The following is a 20,288-nucleotide window of genomic DNA, read 5'->3' on the forward strand; positions in this document are numbered from 1 at the left end:
TCAGATGCATTTCTCCTCCTCTGTGTCAGCGCTCAATGACACCTGGAGTGCCGGGTCGTTTGGGCATGGCAGAGCTGAAAACTCCCTCATTAGAGTTGTCCCTTCTCTACTCTGAACCTCAACGCTGCCCTGCTTGAACGAATAGGAAGCTTGTGAGTTTCTGACGGATGAAGGTCGTGAACCAGAGAGTCCGTCTGCTTTGTGGCAGGTTCCTTTGTACACTTCACTTCCCTCTGGCAGGTAGAGGAAGGTCTGGGAGGTGCTGGTGAAGTCTCGCAGGTCGTGGGAAACCAGGGAGTGCGAGTCCCGGTTCAAGATGGCCGAGGAGAGCCGAGTGTCTACTGTGTCTACACAGTGGAAGTTCCCCGGCTTCTGTTGCCTCTGTGCTCCCATCTTGCAAAATAAGTACTTGATTTTCTCAATGAGCTTGAGGAGAACAGCCTTGCGGAGCAGGATGTAGATCCAGGGGTCAAGAATGGGGTTGAAGGAGGCGAAACGTATCGCTCGTAGATCAGGGTTCTTGTCCAGCCTCAGCTCCACTGGAGTCTTATACAGCTGGTTGAGAAACACCTGAGCCTGCAGAGGAAGAGAGAATACAGATTGAATAGATTAGAGGAAGAGCGAAAAGCATAATGAAAACATGGAGCACTAAAAGAGAAAGAGTGGGTAAAAGTTAAACAATTACAAATAGAAATATGTTTGAACGTTTTACCCACTGGAATTTGGATCAAATTCAATGTTAAAAAAATAAAAACCTTTCTGCTTAAAAAAGCCTTGCGTAAAAGGTGCATAATGGATAGAAGGGACAAAAGAGTATGGGAGTAGTGGCTTAAAAAAGGGTAAAGAAAAGGCTGTTAAGTACAACACTAATATCTTCTAACTTTGCTTTCTAATCATCCACTTGAACTTAGGTCAAAAAGCATGACCACAGTGTTTTGTCCACACAAAAAGTGAGTAAAAGATCAGTGCGTAAAGGACAGAAATAGCCCACAGGGCACGGAGAACTTACGACTAGTGGTATGGAGCAGATAAGCACCACTACCGAAGTGCCTATAAGCAGAATGACCATCTGAATCTCTGCACCGGCCAGACGTCCAAAGCTGCGTCCTCTCTTTGGCGGCTCCACGTTGCGCCCTAGATCGGTTCCCAGCGACGTCCTGCGCACGAAGCGCCGGTGCATCCGGATCAAAGCCGCGCACACCAGCACGTTACAGACAACAGTGGCGAGAATGAGAAGAGAGCTGAAACCCGCATACGTATATGAGTAGGCGGCATCGCTTGTCTTGTTGCTCCTCCACTCTAGAAAACACCAAGTTTGCGGGTATTGTTTCTTCACCTGTCCAAAGCCGACAATCGGCAGGGCGCAGAAAAGCGCGTTGGAGATGTAGATCGCCAGGAGGGTCAAACCCGCAAGTTTCTGGTCCACATAGTCATTGTAGAAGTAGGCATGGTTTATAGCGATGTATCTCTCCACCGACATGGCACAGATGATACTGAGCCCCGACAGGGAGAAGAAAAGCAAGGTGAATCCGAAGTACTGGCACAGCGGGTCCTCTCCTGGCCACGATCCTTTCACGTAAGTGGCGATGGTGACCGGACTGGCCAGCAGTGTGCCCAGGAGGTCCGTGACTGCCAGTCCACACACCAGCGTGTAAAACGTGGTTTCCTTCTGTTCCTTGCGAGATTTACAAAGAACCACGATGGCGATGACATTCCCAACCACCCCGAAAATGAACATAATAGACGGAATGGTCGGGACCATGGTCCTCCCTGTCATCGACTGATTACTCATCGTTATGTCCTTCAAATGCAGTTCAAGACTAGTGAAACTATTTTTCTTAACGCCAGTATGTCCAGTCCAGACCAGGAAACTTATTTGCACGTGAAACAAACCGTGGCAACATTTTAAATATCAGGGGGGAACAGATTGCACCTTTTCTTAAAACCAACTTCTAAAAAAAGATCTCCTCCCGGCAGAGCATCGTGGCTGCTGCTGTCGTTACCTACGGCAACAGATCCTCAGCTGTGCGAGACAGAAGCACATTTCACTCACCAGGTCGGAGAGATAAAGGCGGCCAACAGACACCGGTGGCTTCATTGAAATTAGGCTCTGCCTTCAAGTTTCCTGCAGGGTTCAGTCCCTCCCCTTCACTTCTCTCCACAACCCTCGTAAGCTGCTGCAGGGAAGGCCTTGGAAACATTTTGCAACACCATCACACAGAAGTTAACCTAAACACACAACAAAACACAACATGACAACACAACATTTTGAAATAAAAAAATCTCACAAAAGACAATTAAAAATCTTACAAGTGTATGTGTGCTTTTAAAATGACCATATTGTCAAATTAACATTATGTTTGCATTATATTTTAGGCAACTAGTTTAGGCTTCTGGAGCAATAATGATCAACAGTTTGATAATTCCACAGATCGAAAATGTGTTCTTTGTTAGAACCAAACATTCCTGTAATCTTAAAAGTGGCACAAAAAAGCAGGATAAAACTAAAATATATGAAGAATAATCTTTGCAGAAGCAAGGTGAAATAAATTACAATAAAGAAGAAAATGTAGGAAATAGAAATATGATATTAAAATATGATTCATATAAAAGACACGACTAAAACTTGCTGTAAAACCCAAAGAGAAAAATGTAGGTATAGTTGTTCTAAAATGATTTCCTGACTATGAAACTCATTGGTATAGGATTGATTTGGGATCTTTGTTTTCTCCATAATTATGGTTAAAAATCAACAAAAAGTCAAACCACTTATCATTTGTTCCCGGTTATTCTCTTATTCGGATTTGTTCACCAAATGTCATGCAAATATATTCATAAACCTGTCAGCTATTCTGCTCAGAATTTATTTTTTCTAAGAAAAACAAAATTGAAGAGCCTGTTTCTATGAACATGTTGTTAAAAGAACATTTAATCAGGCCATTAAAATCCAGTCCTCTAACACATTTTGTCTCAGTAAAAGCTCATGTAAATGACAACAACATAATGAAATTGGTGCCGATCATTTATGGGAGAGAAAATAAACACGCTGTCCTGCTGAGAGGGCGATGACACCAGTGTCTCTGTGACTTTAACTGAAAAACAAAACATGTGATTATTCACTCTGTGTGGCATAGATCTCTTTATAAAAAGCTCCTGGAATCAGATATTTCTTCGTCCAGACATTCGGACCTGATTTCTTCCACAGAATGATCAGAAAGAAGCTGTGAGGTTGAGAGCACCATTTAGATTGATGCTTCTTTAAACATGTTTTTAACAGTGAGCTATTTATTTTGATCATGTCTGATTCTAATGACCATAGGGTTTGCATGTTTTCATAAATTATTCATAAAACACCATGCTGCTAAAACTGACATTTGACTTGTTGTTTAAAATGAAATATTTTTTTAAAAAGAGTGAAAAACACCAAGAAGCTCTTGCAATAGTAGTTAGCAAGCAGCAAACATGCACGCAGATTAGCTTGTTAGCTCGTCTACCACCTCCATTCTTGGTTTTTTGTTGTTTGTTTCCCTTGTGATTGATTTCCACGATTGTTAGAATGACAGTTCCCGCTCAGGAGACTTGCTTTGAAAAACAAAACCACCAACATCACCAAACTCAGGTGGGTGGGGTTTATCTGTGCTGGTGATGTCAGCAGTGGGCGAGGGACACTTGTGGCTGGAGCTCGTCTGTCGTCTGTGTGTGATGTAATCAACCCCGAGCCAACTGTCGGTTGTATTGCGAAAAAGCATGTTTTGTTTTGTTGTCAAATCAGTAGGATTTCAACACTTTGAATAACTCCAATAAGTTCAGATCTGCATCAGTAAGAACACTCACACCACTTCAGACAGTTTCCTCAACGTAGACTGCGACTGCTTTCCCGTTGAACTCTGAGGAACCGAGACCCTGAGCCCTGCTGCGTGACATCAGCCCACCAGGCTGACCCTGTGCTCTTGGAAAACACACTTGTTGTTTTCTTTGTTGCCACTTTCTGGCATTTATTTAAACATAGAAAAGGAGGAAACTCCCTGTGATTACGGGCGTAGTATAGCCTTGGAAAAATAATGAAACAATATTTTCTTAAGCATGCCAGAGTGTCGACTGAATATACCATGATTGGCCTTAACGTGTCAACCCTTTGAAAAACAGCCATTATGTAATGTGTTTACCACCCTGTGCGTATGAATGAAATATGATTTCAGCCTCCTCTTGAGTTGTTCTGTATGTGTGTGTTTGGTTTCAATCCTCGCAGAATGTTCTGTAAGTAGATTTGAAAGATTAGGGTTCACATGAATGTGCTTTTCCTGGATTTGTTTGTTGAAGTCAGATAACCTGCAGCGTGGTGAAACTGCAATGACCCCCACCAACTGCTAAAAGAATCGCAAATACAATTCAAGTCTATGTTTTGTGAACAGACAATCGCACAGCCTGTTTGGGCATTTGTTTTTCTGGTAATACTTTGTAGTTTAAAGAAAGAAAAGAAAAAACAACTTCCAAAACACACTTTTTCTTCCATGGCTGTAATTCCTGTGCCAAACAATTGCTACATTGTGGACCATGACTACATTCCTGGAAAGTTTTTTTTGTTGGCTCTATTGATTCTTATATCCTCGTGATAGCTGTTATGGATTTGACTTTATTTCTTACAACCAAGAGACAATTAAACCAAGGCAGGAACACTAGAAATGCAATTACAGGAATGTGGCATACTGGATTTGCCACAATATTTAGGTGTGCCTCTAGACAGTTTCCCTTGCAACAATGCGTCTGTGTTTCGGTTTAACATCTGGGTTGAGCCCATGGTTTATTGCCTGAGATCACGGTGTGCCACAGACCTTTTTGTTTAAAAAAACAACAGCTACCTGCAGAGTCGAACATGATGTCTGCGGACGGGTACGGACACATTCGGTAGCTTGTGGGATAAAGAAAACTGTCTTCATTCCAGCTTTACTGTACACACCCACATATTTAATAACTGACATAACGGACTCTGTACAAGCACAATTTGCATTTCAACTGACTTGTATACATGCTGATGATTTAAACTTTCACAACAATAAAAGCAGACATGATATGAGCGGTCTAGTTCCAACAGTCTCACTTTGATAATGTTTCCACGTTGTTGAGGGGAAAGAGTTAGTCTGGCTCTTTTCTAAAGGAACTAAGTCACATATACCAGCACCTCTAAAGCTCACTAACAAACATCTTACATCTTTTCTATAATCTGTAAAAAAATCTGCTGGTCCAGCGTTTATGCTAAGCTAAGCTGCTGGCTCCAGCGACATATTTACACAGAGTGCGGCTTCAATATTGAGCTTTGCCAAAATGTCAAACTCGTCATTTAAAAGGTGAGTTGCTTCCAAAGCCAAAAATAATAGAAATCAATCTTTTTTCATGTTGTGGTAAAAACAAACAAAGCAAATACCTGGAAAGTTGCAAAAAACACTCATTCACGAATGTGTAAACATATATGTTTTAAGAAATTAAATAAAATAAAAGCAACCTTGCTTCAGAAATTGTTTGTCAGTAAATGATGTGGGTTAAAACATACAAAAACATTGGCCTGGTTATTTAAGGTGGTTGCTTTGTGTGTGAAATACAAATGCATGTCAACAGCACTTGTTATTATGAACCTTGATCATCAATATAGATAACACCTTTGTCCACATTGCTATTTCAAGCTTTATTTTTTTATTTTTTTTTATTTATTGGTTTATTTGATAAGGGACAGTGCACATTAATAAAAACATTGCTGTAAATGCGCCAGAGTTAGCTAAAAGGCTATTTTTCATCTGTAGTCCCAAGAGGCAGATGTTACAAAATAAACCGAAAAACTGAATGTAAGATTCAACTTAAAAGGTTATAAAATATTGACGCTTTAATGCGTGCACAAACAATGAAAAAAAGTGAGAATATTAATATATGTAGTATCTTCACTCAGGAGACTCTTATACATTGTCAAGTACGAACAAGACATGCAACACAGAGGCTCTCAAGGCTCTCAAGGCTCTCTCAGGCGTTAAACTGGTACTTTTCAATGAAGCACTTGACAGTTACTTTACTTACTATCATCCCTCTTGACTTGAGTCTGGGATTCCCAACATTTTGGAGAATAACCCCAAAGTTGTTGTCCTTGACACTCTGCCGGCAGCCTTTTTGTAAGTGGAAAGTTTAGAGAGAGTTTGGACGTGTTTATTCTGGGGTCTGGTAGATTTGTAGATAACATCCGTATGTGATCTCACTCAGCATAACAAAGAGAATCAGATGTAAACTGTTTGAACTGGCACAGAGTATGACATGTGATGCCAACATGATGACAACAGAAACGCTTTGTCTGCTTTTTGAAATTATTCACGGCAAGCATCTCATTAAACTGTCATTAATTAGTTTGGGCTGCTGAGTCTAAATCATCAAATGTAATCATATCTGATCTCTAACTCCTTGAAGATATAGATTCACCGCATACAACCGCTGTAAATGTCTTGAATGACCTGAGCGTAAAACATCCCTCTAATGTCAACATCTCTGTTCACACAAAGTCATCAAACCCAGAGAGGTTTACCCTTGAGGCTTCAGGACTGCAAAGCCTGGCACAGTACAGAAGCAGGCTCAAGCTCATTCAAGTCAAAATGACAAAGGGCACTATTACGCACTTTGCATTTAATATTAACGACCTTTCACCAGGACGGTTTATCCCTAAAGAGGGTATGATGCATATCATAGCAACAGTCAAACAGCAGCATAATGGAAAGTTGCTTCAAACATGTTAATCCATCCAAACTGTTCAGACTCCTTGGACAAACTGTGAACCCCTTCACCGCTGTATACAAGTGGACCATTTGGTTGCAGACATTATTGTGGCAATCATTAACAGGTAGCAGAAACTCAAAGCCAAATTAAGGACATTTACTGCTAATCTGTACATGACCAGATGACCCTCGCTGCCCATTAGAGCACAATGGAAAAAAGCAGGAAGGATGTTATATTGCTGATGATGAATAAATTAAGGAAAATGTTGCAAACCTATTTCCAAAGAGCCAAAAACCAAAGCATGTGAGCAGAACACATCTCATTTAATCTCATCTCATTTAATCAGCTCATTTATATTCTAACGATTGAGTTTGTGAATTAGTTTTGGACACACTGGATCCTGTTTGTGAATGTGCCAACTCATCGATATGCAAGGAAACCAACAACTCCAGATTACTGACATAGATTACATGTCATGACCTGCAGCCTCAGTAACATCTGTTTACATCTGTTCTGCGGCCAGCAGTTGGTTTCAGTGTAACGTTCTGTTGCTGTAGCAACCGCTACTGGCAAAGGTCAAAATCAGTTACAGTTTAACTGTGACTTTGGTCGGATCTGTGAGCAAGCAAATGTTGACAGACATCTTTTATCCTTGTTGTAGCATTATCTGTAGGTGCACTGTTTGTTAATTGTGATTGTTAACTTGTTCATTTACTTTTTCTGCCAGATCACTGCTCATTGAGGCTACACAGAGAAAAATAAAGGTGCCATCTGGAACCAAAAATGAGGGATGCCATAGAAGAACCGCAAAGAACCTTTCAGACCAAGGTTCTAACCATTTCCTTAAACTGGTCTTTTAAGAACCCACAAAGGTGCGTAAAATAACCTTCAGAAAGTGGTTCTTTGAGGCACTTTTTTCGAAAAAGTACTTTATGGGTCCATAACCCTTTTCAAATGGTTCTTCAGCTAAATATGGTTCTTACAAGGAATAAATAGTTCTTTAAGGAACCGATTTCTGGAATATATATATTTATAAAACAATATTGTCTGCCAGCTAACTACCCCACCCCCAGATCATGGCAAGGTATAGGTATTTTTTGCAAATGTATACCATTCCACACCATCCAATAACACAAACATGAATTAAGAACCCTTTCTTATCCCAAAGAACCATATGACAAGCATGTAGAACCATCCAATAGTTAAAATGGTTCTTTAGTTATGTGATGATTCTTCGGGGAACCACAAATCCTTTTAAAGAACCATTTAGGAACCATTGTTTTTCTGTGTGTAGCCCCTATATTAGCTGTTTGAAGCTAACATGTTGCTTATCAAACATTCTAAGCGATCTCGGAACCCATCGGCTTTACAATAGATAAGCCTCCTCTGTGCACTATATTTACTAGATCAATTATTGTGTTGTAATTCCTATGAAGACTTAATAGTATTTCATTAATGCCCGATTTTACGTCTATCATTTTTTACCATTTGTATAGTCTTGAAATATTTAATTGTTTTTAATTCCATTCATGCATGTAAAGCTCCTAATGAAAATGTTTTAAGTGTTAATAATCTTGTTCATGTCTACGATTAAAAACACAAGCTAAAATGTGCAGAACAATTAAACTGATTAATCATACATCTTGTTGGCTGCCTAACCACGTATACATATGCAGCTAATATCTTAGAAGATAATTTCTCTTTGAGGACAAATCCAAGCAATCACATTGTTGTCTTGAAGCACTCAGTCTTATCTTTTATCTGGTTGCTCCGGCTTTCATCAATGAAACTCCTGCTGGCAATTTCTCATCAGCGATCCCCACATGTTCCACATCATGTCAGAGAAAATGAGGACTACTTTTTTCGGGTGGGTGTATTTTCCCACAAGATTGACTTTTATGAAAACATTTTGATCATGACAGTATCAGTGTCATGCACAAGAGCTGCAGTGCTGCTTCCAGTGGGACAGCTGTGATATGTCTTGCCTGACGGCTGCGTCATCCCTAAACACTCAGACGTGTTTAAGCCACATCACCTCAGCGTTGGGTCAATACTCTTTCACACGTCGTGGCATTGAGTGGGCAGAGGTTGAGAGAGATACTGGAAATGTCAAGCAGCACCATATGTCTTTGGAAAAACGTGTATTTGTTACAGGAAAACAACTAAAGTTCCAGTTACAGACTACAAATTCTACATTATCAGTAACTGCTAAGTGCAGATGTAGGCCTAAATTGTGTCAAAGATTTCCCAAATGACAAATGAGTGTCAGTTATTGAGCAAATATCCCATTACATGTTTTGTACTTGACATTTGTAATGATCTACTTGAGACCATTGTTTGTCTTTACTAAAGGGATCAGTATGCTTAATCTGAAACCCCCCCCCCCCCCCCATACTTTCCCCAAGAATGGGGGCTGCATCCTATTCTATTTCTATGGTTCTATGGTCTATTTCTGTAACTTTCTGTAACAGACAGTCTGACATCCAGGCCCACTTTGTGCAAAAATTGTCCAGACGTGTGGAGGGTTTGAACTTCTCTCTCAAGCTCTCTGTTGAAAATGTTCACACAATTGCTTCTGTCCTTTTTTCATGTAACTGAGTGCAACATTACATCCTTCCCTTCCCTATGAGGTTGGGCTTTTCACCCCACCTTTAAGTGAGGCCATTAGGAGCATGTATTTAAACAAGCAGTTCACATTGAGCATACTAACAGCTTTGGCTTATGCGGCCAGGATTTAGGAGAATGTTTCCCATGCCACCCTGACCCTACATACTTTGTGACTATTTGCAACTGATGCACTAGCAGTTCATGCAGCAGATAATCACAAATGCAAAGGAGTATTTATGTAGTAAACCCAACCAATTACATAATATGGCTCTTACAGTCTTGATATACATATATTGTATATCAAACACAGAAACACTGAACCGACAAACCTGAAAATAACAGTTACAGTTTTATCATAACTATTACTGACTGAGAAGGGATTTCAACATTGTTTGCTTAACCCTACAAACTACAAAGTTACAGAAAGTAAAAGGTTAATTAATGTAGAGATAAGGTGTAAAAAACTATTTAAGTTTTAAGTTTTATAAGTTGGCCTTTTGTTTTCAATTGAAAAACTGGGTATTATTATATTTTAATATAGCAGCTGATGATCACAAAATAACAAATGAATCAGACAGCAAATAAATCAAATTTCTAATTACCGCTGCTCACCAGCCTAATTTACAACTGTTTAATATGTGAGAAATACACCATGTGTCAGGAAGCATAAAAGCCACAGATACCCTCAAAACAAACAGACAGATAAATGAAACATTATTTGTTTTCACTTATCTCTTTAAAATGTTAAACATGAAGCAGCTGACATTGAGGAATAATGAAAGATTAATAAACACGTTCCTCTGGAGCCGAGAGCAACACGAGCAGCAGCATCTAATCCTGTAATCTGCTTTACAGAACAGGACAGACGGAGAAAACTCAGATATAAATCACATCTACACAATCAAAAATAGGAACCGAATCATGTTGACTTAAGGGAGAGGAAATGAGAGGAAAAAAAGATAGTTTGTATTTACATGACAAAGATAAAAAATGTGTAAAATTAGGCATTTAGTACAAAGTATTATTCAGAGAGGATAGTACGTACTGAACCTAAACAATTAGAGGATGTGCTGGTTTTATTATGAATTCTCTTACCAGATGAAGTGCCTTTATTCTACAAATATGGTTCCCTGGTAGAGATACACCTTTTTTGTTTTTTATCTACAGTAGCAGATGTTCAGTATCCAGGCTCAACACTGATCATGTCTAATGCATCCCCTCTTCTCCTCCACATTTTCTAATATTTACATATGTCAAATAACCCATGACACATATCCCTTACGAACCACTCCTCTCCCTTCCATGAAAACACACACGGGTCTTTAAAAACCCTTAAAAGGCTCTGGGCATCAGATAACCACTGATGTGGATGTCAAACTTCCTGACTTGTTTTCCTTTCATCGCCTCCCACCTGATTGACTTCATCAGTGGTGTTAGCACACCTGTTTGACTGTTGTTCAAACACCCGCAATCACTGACGAAAAAAACCCACTTGTGTTACTTTTAAACCAGTGATTTTGAGGACAAAGGAGGATGAAGAAGGACTCTTTTTTTGTATCTACTGCGGATTAAAGCTAATTCATTGTCCACAGATTTTACACAGTCAAAGCTTTAACAGTGGGAGATAAGCATGACACAAAACATGGCCTGTGGAGTGAAGCTGGTATAAGATGAAAGAATTCATGTAAGGAGACTGAGAAGATAGTGCTGCTTTTTCTTTTTCATAATTACACTTTAGGTTGCAGTCAAGCCATAAAGACATTAGTAATGTGTAAATTGGATGCGAGGAAACATCTGTAGCAAAAAGCAGTAAACAATGTAAACAGGAAGTCACTGTCGCATCAAAAGCTGTAACATAACTTCCAAATATTACAGTTGTAGCAGGTCAAAATATATTTAACTTAACTTGTTGCCGACCCTTTTTGAATGGAGCAATGACTTCACATGCATTAGGTAATATGTTTCAGAGCTAGTGGTAAGGCTGTCCATATAGTTTAGAATAAATAAACTGACATTATTTGATCATTCAGCCATTTATTAGCATTTTGGGAGTCAGGTAGTTGTTTTGTAAGATGTGATTTATAAAATTGCCAGTTTCGTTGTTATTAAGCAGGTCAGATGCTTTGACCATATTCCATACAACCTCCGTAACTCTATAATTTAAAAAGGTCGTACACTATGCTTCAATCTAGTCATGTGTAAATCTCCATTTAGTAATTTACAGCCCAAAATACAGACAACTGGCTCCAAGCGAGTAAACTACGTCGACGCTGAGTTGAGATTAGTGCTGATTCTAAGGTCAAGTAGAAAACAAAAAAGGTGGATAGAAGTGACCCCTCCATATTATGTTATCCAAAAGAGACACAATATGAGTAATGATATTAAATGGCTAAATTAAACTTAAGAAAACATTGACAATGGGTGGAGAGCTGCTCTCAACAAAGCAGTCGGTAAGGAGCATTCTTGTTTCAGCATTTTGTGCTGCTCATTCATCCCCAACTGCATACCAGGCTGTTTCCCAAGACCATGTCCTGAATACTGAATAGCTCAAACATAATGTGGAATGAATGCATTATGTGCACAACCACAACAGCATTTTCTTCTCCAAAGATCTATTATCTCAGCAAAGTCCATACACAACTCAGGCTTTACTTGCCGGTTAATATGCACAGATTGTTGCGCTTTAGCTGATGCTGCACCGTCGTGTTTTTTTCACAGATGCGCACTTCGTGTCTTGTCTTACAGGTATCAGGAGCTAGACTGCAGGATTTGTTTTCCTTTGTGAACAAAATGTTTTGGGCCATTAATGCATTCCTTTCCATGCAAATAATCTGCTTCTCTCTAGATTGGCTATCAGCAAATTCTTCAGTGCAATACTTTCAATCCCGTGAGAAAACTCACGTGGACACATCGAAAACACGCACACAAACACACACACACGGAGGAAAAAGGAGTTGGAGGATGTGATGGTGAGATCTTTTTGCTTACATGAGGTCACCCGACCATCAGGCTTAACAATTGATGTGTGCATACGTTGCAATAATGATATCATCCCAGAAAGAACAATAAATGTGAGACAATTACTGACTCAAACAAAAATGAATTTTATTTTGACAATATATTTATATTTGCCCCATTTAATACTATAAAAACAGAGCAATAATTATCGCATAAGCACACAGTAGTTGTTATATACAAAAGTGACATGAGAGAGATATTTTGCCATTTTATACACATAAAACTTTTTAAATAATTTCAATGTGCATAAGCGATGGACAGTTCAGAGCTCTTGATTCAGCCCCATCCACGTCTGGTCTCTATGCCTGCTGGGCTGCAGCCTTGGCGGCTAACCGCTCCTGTTTCTCCTGCTCGGCCTTCTCCCTCATCTCTTTCTCTCTCCTGATCAGCTGCATATTCTCGGCCCCCCAGGCCTGCACCCGGCTCAGGTACTGCTCCAAGTCGGGTTTCTCCGCAGCGGTCAGGTTCTGCTTGGCCAGAGCGGCCACTGAGGCCTGGAAGGAGGCAGAGTCCACTTTGCCCTGAGACTCCAGCTGGCTGCTCAGTTCCTGAAGAGGCAGGGAAACAAAGAGACGTTGAAGCACCAAATGGGGACCTCATTGCTTCAGCTAAATAACTTGAGTGGCATATTAAATAAATAAACATAACTGCATAATTCAGTTCTGCACATGTTGTAAGACCTGTGCATCTGTGAATATGACTTTTTTTTAAGTCCTGGCCAGTCCGATATTAAAAGACCCTAACGCTTTGACTTTTTTGACCGCTATTAACAATATGCACTAATGTTATTCCAAAAAGCCACCAACGAAACCATCCCTCAGTCATTACATGGGTATTTTTAAACCCAGACATTTCCCTCTGCATTTGACAACAGAGCAGGGCAGGATACAATCTTAAGCTGACAAAACAATATCAGTGGGAATGCTGCTAAACCATTGTTTTATTATCAAAAACATGGAGATGGCCCAACCAGCTGTTGCTGGCATGAACATTGCTTTAGGCTACAAAGTCTCATCTCAAGAATAGGTAACAGTGACGCACTGTGAATATCTTAAACACCACTGATCATTGTTTTGTTTTATCATTACACACAGTAATTTAACTATGAATGTTGATTATATGTTTTCATTCAAATTAAATTTAAAAACAACCTTAGTATGCTACCCACACACGTACAACCTCAGTCATGTCAGGAAACACTGTTTATCACATGTTTACCGGCTCGCCTTGACCAGGAAAACTAATGTAAATTCAGGAGCTACAAAACAAAAGCACGCCTGCTGTTCACAACAAACACCCACCTTGAATCTGCTGACATACTGCGCTAGCTTAGCCTGCTCGGCCTGATCATCTTCATCTTTGGCATTCTCTTCCTCCTCCTCCTCCTCACCTGCTGACTCCGCTCCGGAGGAGTCGCTGTCTGAGGTAGAGGACAGTTCCTGTAGCAAGTCATTCACGTAGTCCAGCTGAAGAATAATGAAAAAGAACGATGAGAATACAGAAAGATCATTATTTTTCATTTTTTTATCTTCACAAAATCAATGCAAAGTGCAGTTTTGAAACAGCCGTTACTGCCTGAAAAGACTTTATCTGATTTAAATTAAATTACTTGTATAAAAAATTACATATTTTAGCAAGATGCAGTTTGTTATATAAAGATTGCAGAAAAGGAGTCATGACGAACAAGGCCGAACACCTCACCTCTTAATCTTGGGAAGAAGTAAGATTAACTGTCACCTGAGGCGGCCGCACCTTCATTTGAGATGTAATATTTCCTCTCTGTCCTACGGTGTTATCTGCTCTGTCTACATTATTGCGGTGCCCATGTCTGACACACTCTGCTTAGTTCCTGTTGCAATGATTCTCACAGACATCTTCTGTGCTCCAGGCTCTTCAAAATCTCATTAGACGTGGACAAAGCTGGGCTATTGGACTGGAGAGCACAGGCCGGATTAGAGGCGCCACACCCGACTGTGCGTTGGTGCAAATATGTAAAAATAACAATATGACAGCATGTGTGGTTCATCTTAGCAGATAAAGACTGTCTGTGTTATACACCCCACCTGGAGAGTAACAACTGTCTCTACTGTGTGTGTGTGTGTGTGTGTGTGTAATGCTAAGAAGTGTGACTACACAGGATCCTATTGGAAAGAAGGTTGAGGACAGTCTAACACTTTGGAATACATGTTTGTTTGATGTCAAACCCACAGTCAGAGGAGAAGATCGATAACAAGGACTAATCCAGGAAGAGTTTCTAATATATTCATTATAAAAGACAAAAATATGTATGTCCCTGCTCCAAAGCCACTTGTGATATGAATCAATTAAGGATGCATCAACAATCTTATTTTCTCCTGATACCAATTACTTCAACTCGGTCTCTGTTGACACCGGGAACTGATCTGAAACCAGTGCTCTCTACTCCCCAAATTTAAAAGCTGCTTACCCCACTAGATTGTGTGAAGCAAATGATAAATAGCTTAATAATCAACAAGATCTTAATTAAAACGTCAATTTTTCGACAGGAAATTTTCTTCTTTCTGATGATTTGTTTTGTGTAAACACACACACACACACACACACACTCTTTGAACTTGATTTTCAGCCCTTACTGTGTCTTTGGACAGCTTGACGTCACCAGAAGCAGCGGCCACTCTCTCCATGACACCCAGGGTCCGGCCCAGATATCCACGACCCCAGAAGAGAGGCATCCCTCTGAACACGGCATGTATGCCCTCTAACATCTCCACCTTGCCTGGATGGGGAAGGAGGAGGAGGATGAATGAAACAAACTGCAGAATGAAAGGACAGGAGATGAATCACATAAAAAACACCACCACCACCGCGAGGGAAGAAATTCATCTACACACCCAGCAGAGCATTGCCGAGTAGCTGAGCGCTGAGGCCAACAGTGTTGTCTTGCTGCAGTCCACAGATGAGCAGCGACGCCCCCAACGCCCGCTCCTCTGACACCTGAACACAGCGAGGAACAAGAGTAAGCATCTTATCAGGGAACACGTTCGATAGCTCCGCTGCGACATTCAAACGCTGATGAGTTGCCGCCGTTTCACTCACAGTGAGCTGTGGCCTCATTGCTCGGTAACTGGCCAAGGCGGACAGAGACAGGATCTGTGTGGAGGGACGGTCGAAGGCCTCCTGAAGCATCACCTCCTCAACCACAGAGCACGCACCTGTACATTTACAACAACACACATGACGTCATTTCCACATGACACTTTTGTTGTTTTCTTTCTATACCGTAAGTTATTTTTCAGGTAATTCCTTTGTTCCCTTAAATCAAATATTACAGGGAGTTCTTCTTAGTTATTATAAATTAAAATGAGATTGAATGTAATGCTTTTGAACTCGCTGTTCTTGCAGTGCGCGGTGGGGTCACCTTTTGCGAAGTTAAAAAGGATAAGTTAGTCTCCCTATTGGTCCACACAGAACTGCCACTATCTGTTGACATTTCCTCAGGTTTTTTAAGCGCAAAATAAAAATGTGCATACAAACAGTTTCATTTTCAGAAAGTACTTAGTGACTTAAATGTGACTCACAGGTGTGTTTGATAGTTTTGGAGTTTTATGACAAAGATAATTAAGATAAATCAGACTTTAGCTACAGTGGATCAATTCATTGCTGTTTTTTTTTCTTTTCCAATTATAAACAGTGAATTCATGATTTTATCTGATGTAATCACAACTTCAACATGCAACTGAAAACACTGTAATACCGACTATGTGAATTCACTATTCGCCAAAACCTATATACTGTTTACTTTCTCATGTTATTGCAGAAAAAAAGAGTCAGGCTTCCCTTCACCTCTGTCTTTTACAAACAAGGAAAGACATGTTTGAAATCGGATTCTAGTGATTTGACAGACTGTTCCCACTCCTCCAAATATTCAATGTCAACAAGAATGTGTTTGTTTGGATTGTATTTTATTTCAGTTCGTCTATTCTTTCCAAATGTTTGATTGAAAACATGCTTTAAAAAAGCCTTACTTTTAAAGTCTCCATCCTTAATGTAAGAATCTATGAGCAGGTTGAAGGTGAAGTCATCTGGGAATATTCCATACTGGACCTGCACGCACACGCACACACACACACACACACACGGTCTTTTACATTATTTATCCGAGAACATTGACTGTGTTTACCATTGATGATTTGGTAAAGGCAGTGTATATCACACAATAACACAACTGCTGGTTCGAATGCGTCACTGACATCGAGACCTCTTATCTCACAGCAACACGACACCGATCAAAGCAACATCAGAGGCGGCCAGACTGACCGAGTATGCTCCGTTTGACCTCATTGCAAACATGTAATGGGCTAGTATATGTCTCTGCTTTTAGAATAATTCAGTGATTCCCAGATACTAAGACTCATTCGGGAACAGTACACATGCTGTGCTGAAAATGTCAAACATGTTTGACGTCATTTGTGCTGCTCAGATCAGTTTGAAAATGCATCTGGGTGGTTAAGATTGGATCTGTGATCGCTCACACTGCTAGATAACTGCAGCTGTCGGCCCCGATCAGAAGCCTCTGATCAGATTTCATCTCTGATTATAAAGAAGGGCCTCCTTTACACTGACCAAAGAGTCTTCTGTGTTCAGCTTATTGTTTTAAATATGAGGAGGGATTATAATGTGTTGTGTACCTTGTTTTTAACTGTGTGCAGCGCCTTCTCTCTGGCCCCGTATTTTAGACACTGCCTGATCCAACTGTGAACGGTCCAGTCCCTCAGGTACCAACAGTTTGGACTGTGGCGAAACCTGGAGGGATGAAAAAAAAACAGAAGGTTTTTCTTTTTTATATTTCGACCACAGCTTTATTAATGTGCAAGATAAAAAATGACCACATTTCAATGTCATAACAAACTATTTTGTTTGCTGAAACAGAAAAAGCTTTATCCTAAAAACTCAGCCCTAGTAACCAAAATACAAGAGCCAAATCTCATGAAGGACAGTTTAATCTATTAAATATAATGATTATGATTCACAAGCTTCCCAAAGTGGAAAGGCAGTTATTCAATTCTCACCCGATTAAATGAAAATAAATGTGCAGGAAACAAGGGTGCGATTGGGAAATTTACTAAATCTTATAATCACAAGAATGGGTGCAGATTCCAGAGGAAGGAGTAAACAGGAAAGGTCTGGGGTTGCCCCGAACAAAGAAAAGCATGTGACTGAACGTAAACCAAAACTGAAAAACCAAACAGACAATTCATTCCAAGAAAAGCCCACACAACATCAGTACCACGCAAAACCAAGGAAGCAGCAGAAACGGATGCGGAAAGAGTAAAATGATCCCTCTTACTTGTAAAGGTAGTACTCCGCTTGATCCACTTCCTCTCGAGATGAAATGTTGTCAACAAACTGATGCACAAACAGAAAATATGGAGTTACAGAAAACGTATTTGTTGATTTATCTGTGACAGGTTGACCACAGACAAATGAAATACAGGCGATGTAAATCTAGAGCTTACCCGAGACACAGTTAGAGAACTAACTGGGAGATTTCTGTCGTATGTCCTGTCCATAGTGGCGGCCAGTAAAGCTGGAAGGAAAACAAACAAACAACAAGTTCATCATGTTCTATGCAATCTCATCAGAGTGTATTGTACTGTATGGCTGTGTTTAATCACACCCACACTGTTGAACAGTTTATAATCAGTGCAGTGTTACACTGCCTCCCTGTGTTTATCGAGTGCACACAGTAACGATTCGTGTTCGACCGCTGCATGCGACAAACATGTCTTCAATCTTTTTGTGATGAAATAACCTACAACAATACTTCTGGATGTGGATGTATGTCAGCTACACGTTTCATGTGTACTGGTGCTGTTACAGTACTTGAGTTTAAGCCAGATACAGATAATATAAAACCCCTTAAACAAGTCAACGACAACTTCAGGGTTTCATTTTGTCTTAACACAAAATAAACTAACAATATTTAGCTACACTACATTAGAACTTTGCTTAAAAATAAAACCTAGAATTGGTAAAATTATGATTAGAAAATCTGGAAAATATCAGATCAAGAACAAAAGTCAAGTCAATTTTATTTATATAAAATATCACTAATCACACAATCCTCAGCGGGCAACATAATAAAATCACAGAATAGACAATGAGGTCATCTCACCTGAGTGACCAGGTATTAAATACCAACTTTTGGCACTTGAGAGTTTTCAATACTTTCAGTCTGCACCCAAAAACTACCGAAGTCAAATTTCAGCATTCTGCATCCTTTACAATTCATAATTTAGGACTAAAAAACATCCCATGCAGGAGAGAAACGTGTCCTCCTTTTGCCTGAATTTGGAAGACCGAGTGCAACTTAACTTGAACCCATTTTGAGTACTTTATATCTTGCTTGGTTTTATTGTAAAACACTTTATAACTTGTTTTGAAATAGCTTTTTAAATGCAGTTAACACTATTATTGTCTTCATCATTATTATAACTATTATATTGAATAGTGCTGAGCATTGAGGATCACATTGTTAATTAATGACATTCTGTATATGAATTAGGTTCTTCTGGATATTGCCCAACACACCCTGACCTCTATCCACGTTATCCTCTATCCTCTAGTTATTGTTGTCTGGACCGGTTCTCTCTCTTACCCAGGTTCTGAGGATCCTTCTCTCGCGCCTCCCACACTTTGGTATCTGTGTAAGCTGCCGAGAGCATCCATCTCCTGGCTGCGAAGACAAGCAGTCAACCAGGTCATGCAGATACAAACACTACACGTCTATAAGCTGGCTAACATTACTTTAGGAGACCTCAACAACAGCAAACCGCGTGCTGAAGCCTCAGATTGTTAACTATAACGTTAGCTACATTTAGCTAACGACGTGAACTGGAGACATTTAGCTTCGAAATAATCAGAACAACGACAATGAAAGCCATAGAAATAGAAGGTGAACAAAGAAATACAATCATATTAAACTATGGTTTTATTGTGCCCGGATGCAAGACGTGTTTACCTGAAAGAGACGGAGATAAACATTTAACTTTGACAGCTGCAGTCACACATCGCTTCCAAACGGAGGCTGCCATGTTTGGACGATACCATTTGTTAGCTGGGACGGGGGGATATTTGATAGTTCCCTCAAATTGGCACAAGAGGGTTATACCAAAAGTGAGACACAGCGGAAATAGCCTATTTACCTTATATATTTGTATTAATCATTTGCAACGAAAACGTATGTTGATGATTATTCACGAATAACGTTGTAAAGACACAAATTATTTAATTAATTTCTTGATAATGATAATAATAAGCCTCATCAGATGAAAGGTTTTGGCTTTGGAGCCTGTTTATTTTGTTTTATGGATGTGAAAATATGCATAAAATACTCATAGCCCACAGACCACAAGGTCCAACATCACATTAGTATTTCCCTTTTCAAATAACAAGAACGTTATAGTCTATATTTAGCCGAAATCTTTTCAACTCAGAAGGCTTGAAGGGATGAAGGAACTCTTTTTACAAATCGTTTATCCTTTTTTCAATTTTCTACAAACAGTGTTCTTGGAACAGTTTTTGTCCGATTGATTGACATCAGTGAAATGCTTACATAAATTGGTTGGCTGGGGGGGATAAAGTGTTATATTAAGATAAATCTCTTGAATATAAATTAAATTAGAGCTCAACACAGTACAGTACAGCTGTTGCAACAGTAGAGGGCGCTGTTTATATAAACAGGAGAGGAAGAAGTAGAGCAGCTTCACTTCGCCCTGAAAGCCACTGTTAGTTACTCAGCATCATGGAGCACTGCTTCTCGAGGCTTATCAGGACATTAGATGAATGCAGTCATGTTTAAAAGACTGCAGACAATCCTTGGAATAGTATCACACCCTCAAAGTAAAGCATGAGGGATGATGGCCCCCTAAATTGGG

At 39.8% G+C, this 20,288-nt stretch overlaps 2 protein-coding genes across 2 annotated transcripts; both read right to left on the reverse strand.

Annotated features, from left to right (window-relative positions):
* On the reverse strand, positions 1 to 1,792 carry ptger4a (prostaglandin E receptor 4 (subtype EP4) a). Its single transcript, XM_031856537.1, has 2 exons — positions 1,010 to 1,792; positions 1 to 576 (listed from the first exon to the last, which is right to left on the reverse strand). The coding sequence occupies exons 1-2, from the start codon at positions 1,790 to 1,792 to the stop codon at positions 1 to 3; spliced, it is 1,359 nt and encodes a 452-aa protein (XP_031712397.1).
* Positions 1,793 to 12,140: 10,348 nt separating this feature from the next.
* Positions 12,141 to 19,457, reverse strand: mrps27 (mitochondrial ribosomal protein S27). Its single transcript, XM_031856380.1, has 11 exons — positions 19,373 to 19,457; positions 19,010 to 19,087; positions 17,868 to 17,938; positions 17,699 to 17,757; positions 17,040 to 17,154; positions 16,377 to 16,455; positions 15,448 to 15,563; positions 15,243 to 15,345; positions 14,985 to 15,127; positions 13,674 to 13,838; positions 12,141 to 12,920 (listed from the first exon to the last, which is right to left on the reverse strand). Exons 1-11 carry the CDS (start codon positions 19,443 to 19,445, stop codon positions 12,672 to 12,674), a joined length of 1,251 nt encoding a protein of 416 aa, XP_031712240.1. The 5' UTR covers positions 19,446 to 19,457; the 3' UTR covers positions 12,141 to 12,671.
* Between the last annotated feature and the right edge of the window lie 831 nt (positions 19,458 to 20,288).

This window comes from Anarrhichthys ocellatus, unplaced genomic scaffold, assembly GCF_004355925.1.
Source record: "Anarrhichthys ocellatus isolate YVR2014 unplaced genomic scaffold, GSC_Weel_1.0 scaffold17, whole genome shotgun sequence".
In the NCBI taxonomy this organism is placed as follows: Eukaryota; Metazoa; Chordata; class Actinopteri; order Perciformes; family Anarhichadidae; genus Anarrhichthys; species Anarrhichthys ocellatus.

Coding starts and splice junctions, on each gene's coding strand:
- ptger4a (XM_031856537.1), bottom strand. CDS start 1,792: ATGAGTAATCAGTCGATGACAGGGAGGACCATGGTCCCGACCATTCCG. Junction 577..1,009: donor TCTGCTCCATACCACTAGTC/GTAAGTTCTCCG, acceptor CTTCCTCTGCAG/GCTCAGGTGTTTCTCAACCA.
- mrps27 (XM_031856380.1), bottom strand. CDS start 19,445: ATGGCAGCCTCCGTTTGGAAGCGATGTGTGACTGCAGCTGTCAAAGTT. Junction 16,456..17,039: donor TGCACACAGTTAAAAACAAG/GTACACAACACA, acceptor GTGTGCGTGCAG/GTCCAGTATGGAATATTCCC. Junction 13,839..14,984: donor TCAAGCTGTCCAAAGACACA/GTAAGGGCTGAA, acceptor ATTATTCTTCAG/CTGGACTACGTGAATGACTT.